Below are 24,219 nucleotides of genomic sequence, written 5' to 3' on the forward strand. Positions count from 1 at the left end.
GTTGGACAAGAAGCAAGGGTCGCTCGGAACCGGGCGGTAGCGTCTAGCCACGTTCCTATCTACAGGCTGACCTGTAGCGGGCTTGGACCAAGTGCCCAAAAGAACATCACACAAGGCCTCATTAAATGGCAGCGGAGGCTCAGCCGAGCTTGCCTGCGGTTTAAGGACCTCAGTGAGGAGGTTAGTCCTCACGGCCGCGACGAGGAGCTCAAGGGCCAACGCCTTGGTTGCCCGCGTCAACACTACACTGTAGGCAGCCCCCTCCTCCGTAGCCACGGTTGGAGGGGAGACAAAACCAGTGTCTGGCGAAGTGTCCAGTCCACTGGCATCCCCAAGCTCATATGTTCAGTCCTGTTGAGACTGGCACTCCTGTGCCAGAAGGTCCACAGACCCCTCCCAGTATCCCTCGTCACCCATCACCTGAAATTCAGGTTCAACGGATGGGGCAGGTTCGTGGAAGTATAAATCTCCATACGACGTCGAGAGCGGCGCCCAGCGGCACCGCTCCGGCGCCGGAACCGAATCAAGGGCAGGACCGGGGACGGCGCCGCCTGGGGGCAACACCCTAGGGGCCGGCGTCGGTGAGGTCGTGAGGTCGACCGGCGACGACCTGGATATGGAACCGGATCCAGTGAGGGCCTGCGGCGCCGGGACCGAAGTCGCCGGCGGCGCCGGGGCCGAAGCACCCGACCCGCTAGGCCCTCCAGCCGGGACCGCTGGGCCCGAAAGCGCCACGGAGCCCGGCGGAGAAGGGAGAGACCTCATGGCCATGAGGTACCGATCGATCTCCTCTGGCGTCGCATCGTGCCCAGGGACCGGAAGGTGTGGGGCATGTTGCGACGCCCGCGACTCCGTCGGAGCCGCATGGGTGGTGTCACCCGAACCCCCGGCCGCGTCGCTTGAGCGTCGGGGTGGGTCGGAAGAACGAGGACGCCTTTCCGACCTCTCATGCCTCTTACCTGAGGACCTGGATCCTGAAGACCGATGCCGACTCTCGGAGCTACGAGGGCTCCGACCCCACGAGCGGTCCCTCGACCTCCTGTGGGACCGGGACCTTGAACGGCGCAGGGCCGACTGCCGGAGCTCAAGCCGCTTGCAGGACCGCTCCCGCCTAGCCTTAGACCTCAGGGCCCAGCAGTCGGAGCAGGTTCGGTCGTCGAGGTCGAGGCCTAGACACTGAAGGCACCGGCGATGGGGGTCGGTAACCGACATCAGTCGGCTGCACTTGGAGCAGGGTTTGAACCCGGGCATCCCTACCGGCATCGTAGGAGTCGAACGACTCAAGAAAAAAAAGATCAAAAGATCAAAAACGTTTAGTCAAAAAGTGACTAAAGGGTTGAGCTTCTCCGGATCTGCGCTAGCTGGCGCGGAAAAAAGAAGAACTGACGTCAGCGTGCAAGGGCGGCGTCTAAGTACTCTGGCGACGTCATTTCGGCGCCAACCACGCGGACGACGGACGCGGACGACGCCTACCGATGTGCAGGGGTATTGCTAGGCAGAGGTTTCCGGATCCGTATGACGCCTGGGGATATTCTAATGTAAGGAATCTATCACTAACGTGTCTCTTTCAGATGAAGGCGTGATGCCGAAACCGGTGTGCCGTTAATGAATACATTGGAGACTCCGTTGATATCCCGAAGGGGAATTTATATATATACATATATATATATATTCACTGAAAAAACCATAGGTTATAGACCATATATAGTTAGGAATTTGCATTTACAAAACCTTGAAAATTCACTGAAAAAACCATAGGTTAGAGACCATATATAGTTAGCTGGACATTTTATTGACATAAAACCAATGAAATTCCATATATAGTTAGTTGCACTAACTATATATCGCGCACCCGCAATCCACTGCTGATGATGTCACATATTACATCATTCATGACATGGTCAGTGACATCACTGATGACATCACTGATGACATCTCAAATGACATCACCGAGAGACAAGATGGCGGCCGCTCCGGACTGTTTAGAATGTTGACAGACACCGGAGAGCCAATCAGCTTCGCTTCGCGAAGTTCCGTTACGCGTCAGGTACGCGAACCGGGGCGCTAACCGGAGCGCTGTCACAGATATATATATTTTTTTAAACGTTAATTTCTCAAAATCCACTGGAGCACATATATTGAGACATGGCAAAGGCACGTCGGGCAAACCATATCTACAATTTTGCCAAGTTTCATGTAAATCTATTCAGCCGTTCGAGCTAAAAGTGACTCCAACCGCCCTATGGAAAAATGAATGTGAAAATCGCGTTTTGGGACCCCCCTTTTTTCTCGGCCCCCCCTTCACGAAACCCCCCCAAATTTTCAGGGGCTGCTCAGAAACAAATGAGCCATTTTCCTGAAAATTTCAGCCAATTCCGTCCACAAACGCCAAAGTTATTAGACATAGAATTTTCAGAAATCCCATAGAGAAAAAATCCTAACTATATATACCCACTGGCTATCGCCAGTAGGTAATATACATATATAAACATATATAATCTGCATATCTATATAAATATAAATGCATGCATACATATACATATATGCATACATATGCATGTTATTTACATGAAAGTTTTAAAAACACTAATAAAAGCAAAGCTAAAAAGCCACCTCATTACAAACAGAATGGCTTTAACTTAAACGAGGGCGAGATCTATTGCATTTTCAATGCTTGTTTACTTTGGTTCTATCAAGAAGGCATTCAGATGTGTCACACATTTGGCATAAATTCTGAATGTTAGCACTCTAGTTGCTCATTAGATCACTGTAGTAAAGCTAGTGCTCACCAGGGAAGTCTGCTGCTAATCATGGTTTGCAGCCATTTTCCCGCATTTTTTATCCCGCAGACTTTCAGTCTGCATACCATTATCCCGCAAGGTCATTGACCTCGCATACCATTATCCCGCATTTTTTCAAAACGCATGTGCATTTATCGCGCATGCCTTTACAAAGAATTACGTTTTAAAGGCATGTATGGTAAATGCATTTGCGTTGTGAAAACCACGATGACGAGAGAGGTAAGTGGGTTTGTGTTAATTTTTTCGTGGGTTAGTGATTGTGTAGTGTAGTGTTGTGTAGTGTAGTGTTGTGTTAGTGTAGTGTAGAGTTGTGGTGGTTGTTTAGTGTAGGGTCATGCTGGGGGTAGTGTTTTAGGGTTTAGGGTTGTGTTGTAGTGTTTGCGTAGTGTAGGGTCATGCTGGGGCTAGTGTTTTAGGGTTTAGGGTAGTGTTGTAGTGTTTGCGTAGTGTAGGGTCATGCTGGGGGTAGTGTTTTAGGGTGTAGGGTAGTGTTGTAGTGTTTGCGTAGTGTAGGGTCATGCTGGGGGTAGTGTTTTAGGGTTTTGGGTAGTGTTGTAGTGTTTGCGTAGTGTAGGGTCATGCTGGGGGTAGTGTTTTAGGGTTTAGGGTAGTGTTGTAGTGTTTGCGTAGTGTAGGGTCATGCTGGGGGGTAGTGTTTTAGGGTTTAGGGTAGTGTTGTAGTGTTTGCGTAGTGTAGGGTCATGCTGGGTGTAGTGTTTTAGGGTTTAGGGTAGTGTTGTAGTGTTTGCGTAGTGTAGGGTCATGCTGGGGGTAGTGTTTTAGGGTTTAGGGTAGTGTTGTAGTGTTTGCGTAGTGTAGGGTCATGCTGGGGTGTAGTGTTTTAGGGTTTAGGGTAGTGTTGTAGTGTTTGCGTAGTGTAGGGTCATGCTGGGGGTAGTGTTTTAGGGTTTAGGGTAGTGTTTGCGTAGTGTAGGGTCATGCTGGGGGTAGTGTTTTAGGGTTTAGGGTAGTGTTGTAGTGTTTGCGTAGTGTAGGGTCATGCTGGGGGTTGTGTTTTAGGGTTTAGGGTAGTGTTGTAGTGTTTGCGTAGTGTAGGGTCATGCTGGGGGTAGTGTTTTAGGGTTTAGGGTAGTGTTGTAGTGTTTGCGTAGTGTAGGGTCATGCTGGGGGTAGTGTTTTAGGGTTTAGGGTAGTGTTGTAGTGTTTGCGTAGTGTAGGGTCATGCTGGGGTGTAGTGTTTTAGGGTTTTGGGTAGTGTTGTAGTGTTTGCGTAGTGTAGGGTCATGCTGGGGGTAGTGTTTTAGGGTTTAGGGTAGTGTTGTAGTGTTTGCGTAGTGTAGGGTCATGCTGGGGGTAGTGTTTTAGGGTTTAGGGTAGTGTTGTAGTGTTTGCGTAGTGTAGGGTCATGCTGGGGGTAGTGTTTTAGGGTTTAGGGTAGTGTTGTAGTGTTTGCGTAGTGTAGGGTCATGCTGGGGTGTAGTGTTTTAGGGTTTTGGGTAGTGTTGTAGTGTTTGCGTAGTGTAGGGTCATGCTGGGGGTAGTGTTTTAGGGTTTAGAGTAGTGTTGTAATGTTTGCGTAGTGTAGGGTCATGCTGGAGGTAGTGTTTTAGGGTTTAGGGTAGTAGTGTAGTGTTTGCGTAGTGTAGGGTCATGCTGGGGTGTAGTGTTTTAGGGTTTTGGGTAGTGTTGTAGTGTTTGCGTAGTGTAGGGTCATGCTGGGGGTAGTGTTTGAGGGTTTAGGGTAGTGTTGTAGTGTTTGCGTAGTGTAGGGTCATGCTGGGGGTAGTGTTTTAGGGTTTAGGGTAGTGTTGTAGTGTTTGCGTAGTGTAGGGTCATGCTGGGGGTAGTGTTTTAGGGTTTAGGGTAGTGTTGTAGTGTTTGCGTAGTGTAGGGTCATGCTGGGGTGTAGTGTTTTAGGGTTTTGCGTAGTGTTGTAGTGTTTGCGTAGTGTAGGGTCATGCTGGGGGTAGTGTTTTAGGGGTTAGGGTAGTGTTGTAGTGTTTGCGTAGTGTAGGGTCATGCTGGGGTGTAGTGTTTTAGGGTTTAGGGTTGTGTTGTAGTGTTTGTGTAGTGTAGGGTCATGCTGGGGGTAGTGTTTTAGGGTTTAGGGTAGTGTTGTAGTGTTTGTGTAGTGTAGGGTCATGCTGGGGGTAGTGTTTTAGGGTTTAGGGTTGTGTTGTAGTGTTTGTGTAGTGTAGGGTCATGCTGGGGGTAGTGTTTTAGGGTTTAGGGTAGTGTTGTAGTGTTTGCGTAGTGTAGGGTCATGCTGGGGTGTAGTGTTTTAGGGTTTTGGGTAGTGTTGTAGTGTTTGCATAGTGTAGGGTCATGCTGGGGGTAGTGTTTTAGGGTTTAGGGTAGTGTTGTAGTGTTTGTGTAGTGTAGGGTCATGCTGGGGGTAGTGTTTTAGGGTTTAGGGTAGTGTTGTATTGTTTGTGTAGTGTAGGGTCATGCTGGGGGTAGTGTTTTAGGGTTTAGGGTAGTTTAGTTGTTTAGTGTATGCTAAAGGCATATTCGTTCTAAAAGTTTTCGTTATTTTAATTTGCGGCCTAATAGTACATGCAGGATTTTTTTTGCGGACTGATGGTATGCGGGATTTCGTCATATATTCGCTAATCATACTTTCTATGGCAAAATGAACCCCCTCATTTTGTTCCTTTTTAAATTAAATGTTTTAAGAGTTACCACTTTATTCCAATCAAGATGGCTTCAGGTGTGCCATACCTTTGTAATAAGTAGGACTGTTAGCACTCTAGTTGTTCTTTAGAACACTCTGGGACATTCTGTCATTGGGCTATAGTTGGGCTACATCTGGCTGATATTTGGGCTACATTTGTTTTTTTTTGTCTCTGGTGGCCATCTTTGGGCTACATTGGGCTACATTGGGCTACATTGGGCTACATTTGGGCTCCAACATATATATAGCCCAATGTAGCCCAATATATATTTTTCAAAGTTAATTTTCGTAAAAACCACTGGAGCCTATATCTTGAGACATAGCAAAGGCACATCGGGCTACCAGTCCCTACAATTTTGCCAAGTTTGGTGTAAATCCATTCAGCCGTTCGGGCTAAAAGTGAGGCCAACCGCCCTATGGAAAATTGCATGGGAAAAACACGTTTTGGGAATGAAATGAAAGAAACAAACATCATGAAGCCGGAATAATGGACAAGACTTTTGTGGAATCAATAAGCACTCAGCTTTAATGACATTGTACTCAACGTAACTCCACACGTCTTGCAACAGGGACTACTAATCCCAACATGCCTAGCACCAGACTCAAGGCACGGCGGAACCAAGGTAGACAGAGAATCATTGCCACCTGATGAAACGGAAGTTGGAAACGCGTAGTGGCATACTAACAGACTCTCAGCCTCCTGCAAAGAATAAATTAAATGTACTACTTCTGGGTGTTCGGCGTACTCTTCTTGTGAACATATGTCTACAGGGGTGTGGTCGTTCCCCTGAAAGCCGAACCAGCAGCGTGCGCGCCTCAATGACCGTTCGTGAATAACTAAATGTGTACAGGCAGCGCCCGGAGCTTTTCTACACCTATGAAGCAGGCGGGGAGATACGAATCTCTTGCGGAATGCATCAAGCGTTTGAAGACATAGGTAACCGGAGGGTTCCACCTTCAATCCCACAGAACGAAGCTCAAGGTGAAGGACTACCTCATCTGGTGTCAAAGAGGTGAGGATTATGTCCGTTGAGAAAAAGACACCGATGTGGCCCGAGGAATGAAAACAACAAAAGGGCGCAGAAGTATTCTGAAATGAAAGAAACAAACATCATGAAGCCGGAATAATGGACAAGACTTTTGTGGAATCAATAAGCACTCAGCTTTAATGACATTGTACTCAACGTAACTCCACACGTCTTGCAACAGGGACTACTAATCCCAACATGCCTAGCACCAGACTCAAGGCACGGCGGAACCAAGGTAGACAGAGAATCATTGCCACCTGATGAAACGGAAGTTGGAAACGCGTAGTGGCATACTAACAGACTCTCAGCCTCCTGCAAAGAATAAATTAAATGAACTACTTCTGGGTGTTCGGCGTACTCTTCTTGTGAACATATATATATATATATATATATATATATATATATATATTACTTAGAGCACGTGCTCTTGAGCACGCAACACGTCGAGGTGGGGACTTTAATTTGCTGTTGGGCTTCTTTCCTGCAACTCCGCCCTTACTTCCATTAAACATATGCGGTTTTATATATATAGATATATATATATATATGACATATAGAGAGATTTATGCTTTTATAAATTACTATATGAAGTGCAAATGTATGCATGTATATGTGTGTGTGTATATATATATATATGTATATATATATATATATGTATATATATATATATATATATATATATATACATATATATATATAGATGTGTTTATGTGCATGTCTAAATATATATACAGACTACAATGGACTTCCATACATTGTTCAAAACTCCTCTCTATCTACCTACTTATCTAAATAACTGGTTCTGCTCACCACTCCAATTCAATAATCTAGCCCTATTCAAAACACTAGAGTAAACACAGGAGATGTTGAGAGCACAAACTTAAAACAACTAATCCTACAAGGAAAATGAAGTGCATATTACTAATCTTCTACTTCATTTCCTCTAACCTTGATTTCGAAGTAGCGTTCTACTAGCCACAAACAATTCACCACCTCATTAGGAGTAGTAGGGGCTGGGACGCAGCTTCCGAGAGGGTGTTTGGGGTTTTACACCACCTAACTAATGTATTCTGTAGTAAAGAGTTGGGTACAGGTGCTTTAAGTCATGTATGGTGAGGTGTTTGACGGATTTCACTTGGGATTTTTAGATACACACACACAAACAAAAACCCACACACTCTTTTTCTGTTTTAAAGGGCTTAAAAAATGCGTATTTTGCTAAAAATTGAATTGCAGGTACCCCTTATAATCCGCACTCTTCTCCCTTTCTACTGCTCGGTAAGCACCTCCTCCTGTCTTGCTTTTCATATGTATTTACTTTAACCACCGTGATTGTTGCGAAATCGAAGGCTTACCCCCACCCAATATCTTAATGACCATGCTAAGCCCCTGAGTAAGGGCTTTAAAAATACAATTTTAAATACAATAATAAGGAATGACATAAAATTAAGGGAAATAGGAGACGGTGCGCTGGGGGGGGGGTGGGGAGGGCGGTGGGGTAGTTGGTTGGTTGCAAGATTTGATTTAATTTGTATTGCCTTGTCTCCTGTCTTTACTAATGTAAAATTGTCAAAGTCTAAAATCTGTATCTTGTATGCGGCAGTTGTCTCTGGGGTTCAGAGATCTGCTTTATAGGTGTTATTTTGACGAATAAAATCTGTTTAAAAAAAAAAAAATGAAGGGCAATAAAATAATTGAAACAGCAGATGCTGTATGAAAACCACGGTGCAGAAGCACAAATTCTATCCTGTTGCTTAAAGATGGCAGCTAAACCAATCTCACATCATGCAATCCCACTTCTCAAATTGCAGCCCATATTATGCTCTGGCATCTGAATACCTCAGACAGCATTAAAAGCAAATCTAAAAACAAGCATTTGCAATGCAATCGGTCTCGCCTTTGGGACCTTATATGTATTTAGCCATGCAGCACATTAGCCTGGGTGCTGAAACATCTACTGTTCATTAACATTGAGGAGAAGTAAGCACCAAACTGCGTGACAATCCAGGTATGGGAACACATGGAGAGAAATATTCCCTTTCAGCGGGAAATGGTATAGTCCAAAGCTCTGTTTTTAATATAAAATCAGGACCTTCGGTGGTCATATCACTGAAAATACAAGATTTGAAAAATATTATTGTCTACAGGGGCTCATGGAAGACAATTTCTATGGACTGGAATCTAGAGAATGCTAAAGTGATTCTGGTATTTTACTGACTTCTGCTGGTCGTTTTCTATCAAGAAAGCCAAATAGAGGCAGTTGCAAGAAAGAAAAAAAAAGTCCCTCAGCAGAAAGCAATTCTGGTATTTTACTGAACTCTATTGGTCGTTTTCTATCAAGACAGTTAAATACAGGTAGTTGAACAATCAGAAAGCAATTCTGGTATTTTACTGACCTCGACTGGTCATTTTCAATCAATACAGTTCAATGGAGGCAGTTGAACAGAAAAAAGTCTCTAAGAGGAAGCAGACAAATCCTAGGGCTGATCTCCAGAGCCAACAAAGTATATACATATATACGTATATACAAGAGGTCTTGAATGCTCGACCGTTGCTCATTGAGATTGTCAAGGGCAATGTTGTTAAGCACAAAGATGTCACAGCTCAACACGAAGAATGGCATGTGCTCTATTGTAGCGTTGTCTTACATAACAAACATTACCTGCAAGTGCTTCACGATATTCACTACTTCTCTGGTGGAGTACGGGTATGTGATGATGCCTTGGTCAGCCATGCTCCTCAGCTCACCAAAAGCAGCTACTAATTTCTGCAAGACGGGCTCAGGGACATTGGGTCCATACTGCCTGAGCATAGCAAGCTCTGATTGGGGCACTGGATTATCCACCGCATGGCAACTGAAAATGTCACCTGCAAATATTACAATAAACACAGAAACAATTGTAACTGATTATTCAAAAATTGCCCTTCCTGTTATGATGGATCTATCGGGCATCAGTATGTAATTAAGCATATTTTGTGCAACTAACTCCTGGCATTCAATACAAATATCCACATAGCGCTATTTAAATTCTACTCTAAAACAACAGAATACAACACAAAGCATTTATGTGAGAGCATCCTTGACACATGTGGGGCCTCTGCTCTCCTCCAAACATGCCAACAATGTTATATGAGCAAACATCAATAAGTAGGAAATTCCCCTAATATTCTCAGAAAGAGGAGGTGGGAATGACATTACAGCTAATGGTGTGGGTAGGATCATAATCTCCAAGCAAGGAAACATACCGGGCTGGATTTTAGAGGGTACACTGGAAAACTACATAAAGTCCTGGAAAGAGTGCATTATCTTAAATTCATCTATCTAAAACACAATCCACACATTTTTCACACAAATTCTAAAAAAGTGCTGCTTTTCAGTGCTCTCAGTTCTCCCTCCAAATGTGCATTCCATATAGTGAATAAAATATTTCCAAACTTTAGAAAACTTTTTACCCCTCTCCACCCTCTTGGCATATAAATATTCTTTGTTATAAAACATAAGCAACATATTCAACCATATTTGAAATTCAGCCAGGTCCCATGATTTCCAGCTATTAAGATTACTATATACCACCAAACTCACATGTTTTATACCCAGAATCTTCGAGCTTCCTAAAAGTATAGATTTAGCATTCGGTACAAGAGAAATTTGTAAAACCTTCTGAAAATGTGTTAAAACCTCTTCCCAGAACCTAAATAATTTTCGACAGCTCCAAATCATTTGTTCCCACGTACCCACTAGGTTACATCCAGGACAGCTATTCAGAATATTTACATTACACTCGTGCAATTTCTTAGGGGTATAGTATACTAACCACGAGGAGCACATCTGAATTCATTTGAATTTAGCCCCCTTAAACATCTGGATATTAAAGACCAACATTTCTGATGAGTCCCCCTAAGCTTCATTCCCTTCAATATTCCTCCTCCACTTTTCTTGAGCAATAAGAAACATATTATCAGCTTTTTTTGTGACAAATATGAAGCCATCTTGCCCATTGTCCAAGCCTTTTTTTCTGATTTTATATTACCATTGTTCTCTCCCATCATTCCTCTATCGGAAGCGGGAGGAATTTCTTCAGTACACTTTGTATTTGAAGATATTCTAGGATATTGAAGACCTAGGCTGAGGAAGATATTGTCTGCCTTTCTTCCCAAGAAATTATTTCATTATTATAATTGAACCAGTCTCCTACTCTCCCCAAACTATCTCTTTCCCATGTTCTTACTGTTTGCTGTAACTCTAAGGGGCATAAAGATTAGAAGGAGAGCTCTGCATGAATCTGTGGGATATTCCCATATCTGTTTTTTCTTCAGCTTAAAACATTACATTGTTTTGTATCTAACCTGATTGGGGTTTATCTGATAGGGTTTGAAAAAAGTTTGGTATGCTGGGACCTCTTTCAACATTTATTTCATATGAAAATTATCTACCCGTGATGCCTTGGAAATTTTGTGCATTCTAGTATGCATGCCCCAAAAAACGCCAAAGAATACGTTTTCCAATCTGGAAGTGCCATCCCTACTTCTTCCCAGCGAAGATCTAACTTTGATAGGCGTATTCATGGATTGGCCGTATTCCATATGAACTAAGAAATCCTTGCTTTAAGTTTTGAGAAAAAACATAAGTTATGTAAACTGGAATGGTCATAAATTAAAAATTCAATAAGGGCAAAATATGCATCTTAATCATTGCAACCCTGCCAACATTCCAAATTGGTAGCTTCTGCCGCATGTCTAATTTATCCCTGATCTTCCTTACTGAGGGGATATAATTCACATTATAAAGATAGTCAAGATCCTCAATAACCTTAATCACCAGATACCTAATGGGGCTGTTGCTATAGGACTTCTGAAGAACTTAAGGCAGGTTCTTCACGTAAGTGTTGAAAAGCAGCATCTCTGTCTTTGCATTGTTATTGGTATAAGCTGCAACAGTTATAAAATTGTCTAAAAGTTCAAAAACTTCCTTAATAGCTGGAGGGTCTTATTGACGATATAATACCAGACCATCCACATACAGCTTGAGTCTAGGAGAATCTGGTACTGGAGCTCGAAAACTTCCCATCTTCCTCGGAGGAAACATGCACGATGTACAATAAAAGCGGCAAACAATAAAGGTGACAATGGATACCCTTTCCTTGTATCCTGAGAGATATCTATAAGGGTTGAGATGTTTCTATTTAATGCCAGTTGTGGTTTGGAGCCCTGATATATTCTTGCAATCGTCTTAATAAGTTGACCAGGAAATGTCATTATTTCCCTGATTCTGAATAAAACCTTCCAGTTCACCAAATCAAAAGCTTTTTCAGCAACCATGAACAAGATTACTGTTGGAACCTGGTGAGTAACATAGTAATCCATAGCTTCAGTTAGGAAATGTGCATTAGAGAATAATTGGCATGTAGGTACAATCCCATTTTGATCTACTGTCACCAGATCCGCTATTACCTCAGATATTCTCTTAGCAAGGATTTTCATTAAAAGATTATAATATGAATGAAGTAAAGTGATGGGTGGTAAGAATGCACCTGCTTCGGGTTCTTTTCCATTTTAGGAAAGCAAATTAAGATTCCTTTCTTAACTGAAGGGGGAATACCCACCCCCTTTAAAAACTGGTTGAACAGCTTTGAAGGCGGATTCTTTAGGCATTTAATCATTAATGAGTACCATTCAGAGGGGTAGCCATACTCACCTAAGCTCCCTTATCACCTCTACCACCTCCTCTATTTCTAAAGTGTGAATCAGATTGCCCGCAGCTTCCATTGCCGATAAGGAAATTTAAGGCAAGTTAAAAACTGTTACAATATCTTCATCCAAATGATTATTGATTTTACGAATGTATGCGCTTAAAATAGACTCTATTCCTTCTTTATCCCTTTTTTATTTTCCCTGCCCTGGGGTCTTCTATATTGGTGATATCGGTGGCATAACAAAAGTTTAGGAGGCCCCCCTGCAATGTACATGGAGGGGCCACTGCTCCGGATTTAATCTGGAGCTATCAGGCCTGTGTACTGTGCTGAGGGGGCCCCCGGTAGATCGGGGCCCACGCACCACGGGGCTGCGGGGTCCTGTGTTACGCCTCTGGGTGATATTATTTTTTACCATTTGAGAGTGAATGTGCCAAGCCAGGACCACTAACCCCTTTCCTCATATAGAGGGTGGCCATAGGTCTGGGAGCTTATAATCTCCTTTTCCAACAAGAAAGTCTGTAGTTCCTTCTTGGATGCTTCTGTAGCTAACTATTGCTGCTCGTCCAGTATCTGCTGCAGCCCGATTTTCTGCACTTTGGAGCGCGCATGAGAGACTTAATATTTTCTCATTCTCTTTCTTACTCATTTTCATAAACTATAATCTCACCCCTCATTGTTGATTCATACAGCTCCAAAGGTTTTCTGGTGATGTGGAACCTCTGTTCTCCCAAAAACAAAAAACAAAAAAAAAGAGTTGAGTTCTGTTCCCTATCTCTTCCAAAAAAATCCTCCTTCAAGAGTAGGGCTTTATTAAAATACCATCTATACATAGGGGTAGTTATATAGGGCATCAGGACTACCAGGCTGGCTACTGTATGTTCTGAAAAATAGTTAGGGTCATCACAGGCCTCTACATTTATCAAGGAATCAGAGGTAAGATAAAAATCTATCCTTGAAACCATTTGAAACTATGCAGAGAAGACCATATAGTGTTTCAGGCCGGGGTTCGATCTACACCAGGGGTCACAAACACCCATCTTATCCGTTAACCAATTTATGGCTTACACCATTCTCCGTTTTCCTTTTTTCCAACCTTGGGGTTCCTCTGATCCAACTACAGAATGTGTGCCCAGTTAAAATCACCCCCAATTACAATACTTTTCAAAAATTGGGCAAGATGGTGAATCAAATCATACATAGGCTCCCACTCATCGATAACTAAGCCGCATACAGAAACGAATGTAATTGGCACATGCTCAATTAGCACCTCTACAATCGCTCATCTCCCTTTCTCATCCATTAATGATTTAATAATCTCGCTGCTAAACCTCCTACTTGGTAAAACTGCAATCCCTCTGTGCGCTGCCAAAGCAGCGGAATGCAACAGAAGCTGAAATGGCCCCCATGTGGCTCGCCCTCTTTTTCCTTGATAATAAATATTTCCTGTAGAAACATAAAAGTTGGTTTCTATTTTTCAGCCAATTAAAAATGGCCATGCATTTCATTCGGATGTTGGGGTCATTCACATTCATAGAGAAAATACTAAGCTTATACCCGTCCGTAGAACTCTAATATTTGAGTCATGTCACCATATTGCCCTGCCGGCCCCCCTCCAATACCCTGGTTCTTCCTACTGCCCACCCTCTTTTTTTGAAAAGTAATATTCAAATTCCAGAAACTGTCTTTTTTAACCCAGGCAGTAGCTCCAATGACAAGCTGATGCCTATCCCCTCTCCCTCCCACAAGTATTCCATGATCTCTCCCCCTTTTAGCTACCCAGGTGCCTTCTTAACCAAGTTTGTCCTGCGCACCTTTGACCCTTCGCACAAGTTACTACTTGTGTAACGATATATCTGTAAGAGACATTAGCTAGTGATAGATTCCTTACCTCAGAATATCCCCAGGCGTCAGACTGGATCCGGAAACTTTTGCGTAGCAGTACCCTTGCGCGTCAGTAGGCGTCATCTGCGGCTCCGCGTCCGTCGTCGGCATCGTGGGCGCCGCGATGACGTCAGTTCTTAGACACAGCTTTTCCGCGCCAGAAGCGCTGAGCCATGTTAAAAACCAACACTGGTGCCATTGAAACTAGGGCCCTGAAAGGGGATGACCTTAACACTAGATATCGGTTCGCGCAGAACGGGGAGGATGGGTGGGTCGGTAAGGAATCTATCACTAACTAATGTCTCTTACAGATATATCGTTACACAAGTAGTAACTTGTGCATCTGAAAGAGACTCGTTAGTGATAGATTCCTTACCTCAGAATAGATACCCCAGCAATACCAACCCCGGTGGTGGGTCTGCGAACCAATAATCACACCAGAAAGTCCTGGAGGACAGAACGGCCAAAGAAGCCATCCCTCCGGACTTGACTGTCCAGACAGTAGTGTCTTGCAAACGTGTGCAGCGAGGCCCACGTAGCCGCCTGGCAAATGTCCTGCAAGGGCACTCCCCGGCCCAGGGCAGTTGTAGTCGCCGTGGCCCGGGTGGAATGAGCCCTTTTTAGCCAAGGAGTAACATGCCTGGATACACAAGATGATCCACCGAGAGATGGTCCGCTTGTGCACAGCTTTCCCCTTCTTAGCGCCCACGTAACCAACAAAGAGTTGGTCATCCACCCGGAACTGGCGTGTGCGATCCAAGTAGATTGAAAGCGCACGTTTTGGGTCCAGACGGTGGAGCCGCTCTTCCTCTTTAGAGGGGTGCGGTGGCGGAAAGAAGGTGGGCAAGGTGATAGACTGCCCGATATGGAAGGCCGTGACAACCTTGGGCAGGAAAGATGGCTTAGTACGCAACACAACCTTGTCCGGATGGACAGAAAGGAAAGGGGGTGTACATGAAAGAGCCTGGAGCTCACTCACTCTCCTCGCAGAGGTGATGCCAACCAGGAAGGCAGTCTTCAGAGTAAGAAGGCGGAGAGGGCAGTTGTGAAGTGGCTCAAAGGGAGCGCACATCAGAAATGTAAGAACAAGATTCAAGTCCCACTGAGGCATCACAAACGGAACAGGAGGGAACGTGTGTGTGATGCCCTTCAAAAACCTATTTACAATTGGGGACTTGAACAAAGAAGGTTGATCAGGCAGCCTCAGAAAGGCTGAAAGGGCAGAAAGGTAGCCCTTGATAGTGCCCAGAGCAGAGCCCTGCTGGGCATGAGAAAGAAGGAAGAGGAGAACCTCTGAAAGAGGGGCAGAAAGGGGATCCACAGCCTTTGCTGTGCACCATGCCACAAATTTGTTCCACCTGCAGGCGTATACCGATTTTGTGGAGGGACGCCTGGCTGACAGAATGACATTACAGACTTCAGGAGGCAAGTCAAATGGCCTCAACTGTCGCCGCTCAATCTCCAAGCATGGAGGTGGAGACTGGACAGGTTCGGGTGGAGGACCGTTCCCGGCTGCTGCGACAGAAGGTCCTCCTGAAGAGGTAGACGAACCGGGGGATCGACTGACATATTGAGTAGCTCGGCATACCAGTACCTTCGTGCCCAGTCCGGAGCCACAAGGATGACTTGTGCCCGGTCGCGCTTGATCTTCTTCAGCACTCTGGGCAGAAGTGGTATAGGTGGAAAGGCATACAACAGACCGCAACTCCACTCGCGACGAAAAGCGTCGCCGAGCGAGTGCCGCCTTGGAAATTCCAACGCGCAGAACTGATGACATTGCGCGTTCTCTTCGGTGGCGAATAGATCTAACCAAGGCTCTCCCCACTGCTGAAAGAGGCCTTGCGCCACGTCCGAGTTCAGACGCCATTCGTGATCCATCATGCACCGACGGCTGAGTTCGTCCGCCCTGGCGTTCAGAGAACCTGCCAGGTGTTGAACCACCAGGGTCACGCCCTGATGTTCCAGCCACTGCCAGAGGCGCAGAGCCTCCTGGCAAAGGGTCCACGACCCCACCCCGCCCTGTTTGTTGCAGTACCACATGGCGGTGGTGTTGTCCGTGAACACCTGCACTACACTCCCCCGGACAGAGGGGAGGAATGCCTTCAGTGCTAGATGAATCGCCCCCAGCTCCAAAAGGTTGATATGGAGCCGGGACTCCGCCGCAGACCAGAGGCCTCTGATCTCCGCCTCTCCCATGTGGCCTCCCCAGCCCTGGAGGGACGCGTCCGTTACAACTACGTGCTCCGGTTGGGGAAGGTAGAGGGATCTGCCGCTGACCCAATCGCGGTCCGTGAGCCACCACTGCAGCTGTCTCGCAGTGCCCTCCGAGATCAGGACATGGTCGGAGAGGTTGCCCTGATGCTGGGCCCACTGAAACTTCAGGTCCCGCTGCAGAGCCCGCATCCGCCACCGGGCGTGATGCACCAGAAGGATGCAGGAGGCCATCAGCCCCAGAAGGCGCAGCGTCAACCTGACCGAGATTCGTGATAAAGGCTGAAAGAGAGGAATCAGAGCCTGAATATCCCGAACCCGCTGTTCGGGTGGATAAACCCGAAACTGCGCAGAGTCGAGAACCGCTCCGATGAAGAGGAGCTTCTGAGAGGGGCACAGGTGTGACTTCGGCACATTGATGGAGAACCCCAGCTGGTGCAGGAGGTCTGCCGTTGTCTGGAGGTGGCTGACGACTGTCTGGGGCGAGCCCGCCTTCAACAACCAGTCGTCGAGGTAGGGGAAGACTGAAATCCCTAACCGGCGCAGATGAGCTGCGACCACCACCATCACCTTTGTGAACACCCGTGGGGCGCTGGTAAGGCCGAAGGGGAGAACGTTAAACTGAAAGTGCTTGTGGCCAACCGTGAACCGCAGGTAGCGCCGGTGGGCCGGCAGGACGGGGATGTGGAAATAAGTGTCCTGCAAGTCCAACACTACCATCCAGTCTCCGGGGTTCAGGGCAGCTAAGACCTGAGCCAGTGCAGCATTTTGAACTTCTCCTTCCGGAGGAAGCCGTTGACGTTCCGGAGGTCCAAGATTGGGCGTAGGCCCCCTTTGCCCTTCTTGCGTACCAGAAAGTAGTGGGAGTAGCAACTACACCCTACTTCTGGCCCAGGAACGCGCTCGGTGGCCCCCTTGGCTCAGAGGGCTGTAACTTCCTCCTGCAGAAGTCGCAAATGATCCCCCGATACACGGTGGTTTCGTGGTGGCATGGCTGGAGGAGTCGCCTCGAAGGGGAGGGAGTAGCCCCTTCGGACGATTTGCAGCACCCACCTGTCCAACGTGACAGTGCGCCAGTGGAGGAGGTGATGGCGAACCCTGCCCCCCACTGGCGACACATGGGCCTGAAAGCCCAGACTAGGAGGGTTTGGAGGCGGATGCTGCGGGGGAAGGTGGGGACTGACCTCGCCGTTGTCCCTGACCGCCGCCACAGCAGTTTCCACGGCCGCCACCGCGTTGGGTATTACCCTGCGGTGCGTCGCTGGCAGCACGTATGGGTACACCCCTTCCTTGGCCACGAAAGGAGTGAAAGGCAGCCGATTTCTGGCGCGGGGCTGAGAGGCCCAAGGACTTGGCCATAACCCTGGAGTCCTTAAAGCGCTCAAGCGCATGGTCTGCCTTGTCGCCAAAAAGGCGACGGCCATCAAATGGCATGTCCATGAGTGTGTTCTGAACATCAGCCCAGAAGTTGGCGGACCTCAACCAGGCGAATCACCACCGTCGTTGCCATCGCTCTGCCCAGTGAGTCGGTGGTATCCAGGCCACACCGGATAGAATAACGTGCCGCATCTCGGCCTTCCACCAGGGCTTGGCCAAGTTTAGCCCGTACCTCCAACGGGCATTCTGGCAGCATGTCTGCGACCGTATTCCACAGAGAGTGGGTGTAGCGGCCCAAGAGGCATGCGGTGTTGGAAGACCGCAGTCCCAGACTCAGGGAGGAGAATACCTTTTTGCCGTATTGCTCATACCTCTTGGATTCCCTGTCAGGCGGAGCCGACGGGAGTGCGGTCTGGGAATTGGAGGCCTTGATCACCAGGCTCTCAGGGGTGGGGTGGGTGGACAGGAAACAAGGGTCGCCCGGGGCCGAGCGGTGGCGTCTGGCCACATTCCTATCTACAGGCGAACCTGTAGCGGGCCTGGACCAAGTGCCCACAAGAACGTCAGTCAAGGCCTCATTAAACGGCAGCAGAGGCTCAGCCGAGCTTGACTGCGGTTTAAGGACCTCAGTGAGGAGGTTAGTCCTCATGGACGCGACGGGGAGTTCAAGGCCCAAGGCCTTGGCCACCCGCGTCAGTACCACACTATAGGTAGCCCCCTCCTACGTAGCCACAGTAGGAGGGGAGACAAAACCAGTGACTGGCGAAGTGTCCAGATCACTGGCATCCCCAAGTCCACCTGTCCAGTCCTCCTGGGACTGACACTCCCGTGTCAGAGGGTCCTCAGACCCCTCCCAATTCTCCTCATCACCCATCTCCTGGTACTCAGGGGGATCAAATGATGGGGCCGGTTCATGGAAGGTGAACTCTCCGAACGGCGTCTGAAGCGGAACCAGATCGAGGGAGGCATCGGGGACGGCGGCGCCCGAAGACGGCGCCGGGGGTGACACCTGATGGACCGGCGCCGGGGAGGTCGTCAAGTCCACCGGCGAAGACCCGGATCCAGTGGGGGCCTGCGGCGCTGGGGCCGAAGCACCCGGCGGCATCAGGGCCGAAGCCCCCGACCCGCCAGGGCCCCCAGATGGGTCCGCTAGGCCCGAAGGCACCGCGAAGCCCGTCGGGGGAGTAAGGGACCTCATGGCCATGAGGAACCGCTCGATCTCCTCCGGCGTCGCGCGCGGCCCAGGGCGGTGCCACCTGAACCCCCGTCCGCGTCGCGCGAGCGTCGGAAGAACGATGACGTCTCTTCGACTTCTTGTGCTTACCTGACGACTTCGACCCTGAGGAGTGAGGTCGACTCCCGGAGCTCCGATGGCTCCTCTCGCGCGAACGGTCCCTCGACCTCCGTCCGGACCGGGACCGTTCCTGGCGCGGGGCCGATTGCCGGAGTTCGAGTCGCTTGCGGGACCGCTCCCGCCTAGCTTTCGAAGTCAGGGCCCGGCAGTCGGAACAGGTCTTGTCGTCATGGTCGACGCCAAGACAGTGGAGACACCGACGGTGAGGGTCGGTGACCGAAATCAGTCGGTCGCAATCCTCACAGGGCTTAAAACCTGGCATCCCTACCGCCACCGTGATCAAAAGAGATCAAAAAAGTTTAGTCAAAAAAGACTAAGGTACCACTTTTTCCGGATCTGCGCTGCTGGCGCGGAAAAAAGAAGAACTGACGTCAGCACGCGGAGGCGGTGTCTAGGTACTCCGACGACATCATCACGGCGCCCACGACGCCGACGACAGACACGGAGCCGCAGAGGTCGCCTACCGACGCGCAAGGGTACTGCTACGCAAAAATTTCCGGATCCAGTCTGACGCCTGGGGATATTCTGAGGTAAGGAATCTATCACTAACGTGTCTCTTTCAGATAAGTGTGCTAACTACACTCAGTGCCCTAGTTCCAGCCCCACCACTCCCCACAACCAGTATAGTAGCCAGCAGTGGCTCAATTTTAATATTGGGAAGCTTAGCTCCTGTATAAGCGAGAGCCTCTGCAGGGTTAGCCATATCTTTTACATTGTTAGTTGATTCTAGATTTGTGTCGGAGGCTTGAGACACCTGGCACAGTTGGTGAAATACAGGTACTTGAGGTGAACTAGGTGCTAGCTGGAGAGCTGCAGTATCGACATTGCTTGCATTGCAGAGATCGTGACTGGACTGGCTATCATCCCTCCCCACATTTCTACTTAACAGCAATTCTAGCAACTGTGAGCTGGGGGAGGCTCCTCTGTTTTCAGCCAGGTTCCCACCTCCATTCATACCTCCCTTCCAGCTGAGATCCGTCAATCCCTTAGCCACTGGGGCATTATTGGTTCCAATGCATTATTTCCATTATCATTATTGTGGCTTGTCAGATCACTTCTTACCATCTTGCTGCTGAAGACTGGATCCAATCTGGCACCACCCCCTTTTGTTCCTTTCCCCGAAATTGACAGCGTGGCAAGCGACTTGTGTCTGGTCAGCATCAGTGCCCTCTGTCAAATATTCCTGCACAACTGCATTCTCCTGGTCAAGCTGCTCACCCAGGCCTGCCAGATCTCCTCAGCAAGTGGTGGGGCTGATGATGAAGCAGACTCCAGTTAAGTCGGGGATATTTCCGGCTGCTGCACTTTAGTCATGTCTATCACTGGTGCGTCCCTACTCATCCTCTCCTCTGATATTGTCCCCAGTCCTTCAAGGTGAAATGGCTTTGGTCGTTTCATCAGAGGCTCTCTGATTGGTAATGTCTTCCCAGCTCAATTCCTTTGTGGTAATCCTGGGCCCTTTTTGGGGGTGGGGGAAATGTTTTATTCTTTGGCATTAGCTAACCTTAAGTGTTATCTTGATATCCAACCATTTTTTCAATCAGTGGCTTAGTAGAATCCCATAGGTGCACAATCTCAAGGTTCATCACTTCGTCATTGCGCCTGTCTCCCACTTCTTATAGTGTCCCTATATCCGCCCTTACAGGCTCACAAGCCAAACAGATCTAGCTCCAGTTGTACCCCTTCAGTCTTACCCTCTCCAACTAGCAATATCTCTTTGGTACCCACATTCCTCCTCTATCCCCCCATATGAAACAGGAGGTAAACAGAGAACGCCATTCATATCTTTATTGAGTCTTTGTCAGGATTCAAGTCTTTGTCAGGATTCAGACCAACTTTGACTAAAATTTGCCCAAGAAGAGCCCTTTACCTCCTTTCCTTAGTGCCCATAATGCCCTTTAGTGTCCATACTAGGTCTCTTGTATCCACCAGCAGAAAGTACCTATTTGAGCTCCTCTTTTTTTTTTGACTGAGGGGGATCATGCGAAGGGCCATTTTTCCTCCGTCTGCATCAGAGTCGGAGTCAGCAGTGTCCCACCTGACCCTCAATTGCTAAAGGAGGGCAGGTTTGAGGTAGGGCAGGATGACGCACACTTCACCTAGCATGCATCCGCCAGTAAAGCCACTCCCCCAGCCAGTATGGCAGCCGCAACAGCAGCAGCAGCCATGAAGATTCCTTTACAGAGAATGAGCGAGTGTGTGGCTTGGATCTGTTGAATCCTGAGATCTACTAAAGCGGTCTCCCTTCAACTACCTCAGAACTACTTTGATATTTCACAGAATGTATGATGAGAGTATCAATTATACAGTACAAAAATATGGTAACAGATGCAATCCCTGTGGGTCCTGAAAGAGGGCATTCCTCATCAGACAACTAGCATCCAGAAGAAACTCTCTCAGACCAGTGGAACAGGGTTGGCTCAAAAAAGTATTTTTTTGTTTGGGCCACCATGGGTAGCTTATTCAAGAGACTAAGATAATCCACCCCATGTGTCTAATTGCTTCAAAGAGGTAAAACATACCCAAAAACTATTCAGGTACTTTCTGTTAATTGATGGGTATTATAGTCTAAATTCAAATTGTGATTATCAAGGTATTCCTGAATCTGGGTAACTAGGATCACTGTCAATATTTTAGTCAACAATGGCAAATCAGTAAAAGATATATAGCTGCTCAAAACTAATGGGAAGACTTATCCTTTTTTATTAATGGTAAGAAGCTGCAGCCATCCGATGGAGACAAATTCACAAGGCAGTTGATTACGTGCGTGAGCTGCTTTTAAAAACATGCTGATAAGAGATCAATATAGGAGTCTGTAGCTGTAAAGACTGCAGAATGAGTTAAACCTCCATGGGCAAAATAGGATGCAAGAAGAACCCTTGATACACTTGGATTGGATGGCATGGGAGATGGGCTGAGTGTTTAGCAACCCCATCCAGTCGCTGCCATATTTTGTTAATTGTCTCCAAGAAAAAAATATTCAAATCTTCACATAGCTGAATAGAGTTGCTCTCTAAATAAAGGATAGCTCGAAATGAGAACTTTTTTAAAGAAGCAAGCAAAAGAACAGCGTTTTTGGGGCCGTGTCCATAATGCAGTTTGAGCAGCCAGGCTCTCTGTTCCAGTCCTGGCACAGGATTGAAGTACCTGCACTAAAGCAAGTGAATGGGAGATCCAAACCCTAGATGGTTACCGGCATGAAGAATGAGCAATTAGGATGAGACACTTATGACTAAATAACGGCCCCTGAGATTCTAGAGAGCTCATTGCTCCTGGTGCAGTGCGGGGGTTTTCTCCCATTCTCTATGTTCCACACACTTTACTCCCTCATTAATTAAGCTTGTATCCTACACCTAACCCTCCATTGATCCCATCTCCCTGGAACAGCAAGAACAGAGTAGGGGCATTGTCATGCTCCCTGGGTGGTGGTGTTCTGCCGCGTTCTCTGTGTGTGTGTCTGGTGGATGAAGAAGCACAGTCTCCTTTTTCCTCGGCCCCAGGAGGATGGAGGCCCCTGGATTGAAAGTGGCTCTGTGGATGGGGCCCCATGTACATCCGCTCCCCATAAAATTTGAAATAAGAAAGTTGCACTGATCCACCAGGGAACTTGCCCCCCCTCCCCAGGGGAGTATTTAAAAACTTGAATGGAGTGCTATGCACTTGTTGTCCCTCCTAGACCCCTCACAGGACCAGGCCTTAAAGGCAGTTTTCTCCTTCCCTGTAGGGCAGAGTTCCCCAATATTAGTATCTGCCTACCAGAAGTATTCTCTTCAGGCCTCATTGCCCCTAAAGGGTACTTTTGTTGGGGATCTTGAATTTAGTTGCTCCCTTCACCAGACCTGTCCTCTGCTGGGCTCCCCAGTTTCTCTTCTGCTTGGGGGGCATTTTTAACAGCCCCTCCAGAGCCAACAAGTAAAACACCCTGCCTGCCACACTGCCCAGGTACCACAGCCTCCTGGCTACTTGAACAGTATGTGTGTGCCAGCGAAGTCAAGGACCAATCTATAGATGTCCCAGGGGAACCATCCAGGGTCTCCCAGTCGGCTCATCCCCCAACTCTGTCTCAGGGGGCATAAGGGGACCAGAGCTACTGGCCTTCAAGAAACCCATTCTATTCCTGCGGTTCAGCTGGAGTAAAAGTCCTTCAGTCTATTCTTACCATGGCATCAGGTGGCCTCTTCTTACCACAGTTGTCGCTCCGAGGTCCATTTTCTTGTCAAGTGTCTCACCATTCTGCAGCTGTCACCCTATCCCAGCCTTCCTGCACACAGGGCTGTGCAATTCCTTTAGCCCGCACAGCATTCTGGAATGTTTAACCATGGCATCTTCAGGTGGTCTATAAAAAGACCTTCCCTGAGAGCCTCAGTTCTGCTCCAACTGACACAGCTGCCTGACCTCTTCCCAACAAAAGTTCAAAAGGGAAATAGGACAACTCTTAAAGTGCCAAAAGGAGTGAGGTTATGACGAATGTGGCTTGAAATGCATGTTTGCCTTAAAAGGATACCTCAACGGATCCTGTAGGTCTAAGTAGGGTGAAACTGTACTTCAGTGCAGATTTCGCCTATAATGTGTAATTCCATTAACCACCACAGACTTTCAGTAAGCACTACAGACCTACACTACGAATGTCCACTCACATTATAAGGCCTACCCGCAGGTCAGCAACAATATCAAAAGAGTCTCTTTTACGACAGGTTACCTGTGCAGACACTGGGCTGCGCATTCTGGTAGTCTTATACAATCGACCTGCAAATATACACAGACACACGTGTGCTCACATGTTCACGTGTAACCAGCCCAGAGACTCCTCTCCTTGCTGTGCAGCAGCATCCCTTATCTTAAAAGCCAGGCACTGGTGATTATCTCTCTGAGCACATTTCCACAGAATGTACCATGAGTGGGACTCTGGTAGTGACATTCACAAGGTAAACGTCCAAAACTGGGCAATCCAAAAGCGGAAAACCCAAGGGGATTTAATGGACTCATTAAATGACACCTTTCTCTCAGCGCTGTAAGTGAGCCAGCACCACCCTATACTGAGCCAGGAAAATGCAAAAAAACCAACATTTTTATCATTGCCCTACAAGGCTCTCTTTTCCTGTACTTTGCCAGCTGAAGAAAAAAGAGAAGTGTACTTACCTGCCTGTCATTCCCTGGAGCGGCAATGCAACATCAGTGCAAGTCCCCTTCGGGACAGAATGTATGATGATACTACACAATCATGTTGATCGCGGTATCT

At 47.4% G+C, this 24,219-nt stretch overlaps 1 protein-coding gene across 1 annotated transcript in view; it reads right to left on the reverse strand.

Annotated features, from left to right (window-relative positions):
- The window catches only part of VWA8 (von Willebrand factor A domain containing 8), a 1,418,144-nt gene that overhangs the window by 656,808 nt on the left and 737,117 nt on the right, over positions 1 to 24,219 (reverse strand). Inside the window, exon 25 of the mRNA XM_078657276.1 lies at positions 9,127 to 9,332. Coding sequence (XP_078513402.1) covers positions 9,127 to 9,332 — 206 coding nt within the window. The remainder of the gene's footprint in view (positions 1 to 9,126; positions 9,333 to 24,219) is intronic.

This window comes from Lissotriton helveticus, chromosome 8, assembly GCF_964261635.1.
Source record: "Lissotriton helveticus chromosome 8, aLisHel1.1, whole genome shotgun sequence".
NCBI classification, from domain to species: domain Eukaryota; kingdom Metazoa; phylum Chordata; class Amphibia; order Caudata; family Salamandridae; genus Lissotriton; species Lissotriton helveticus.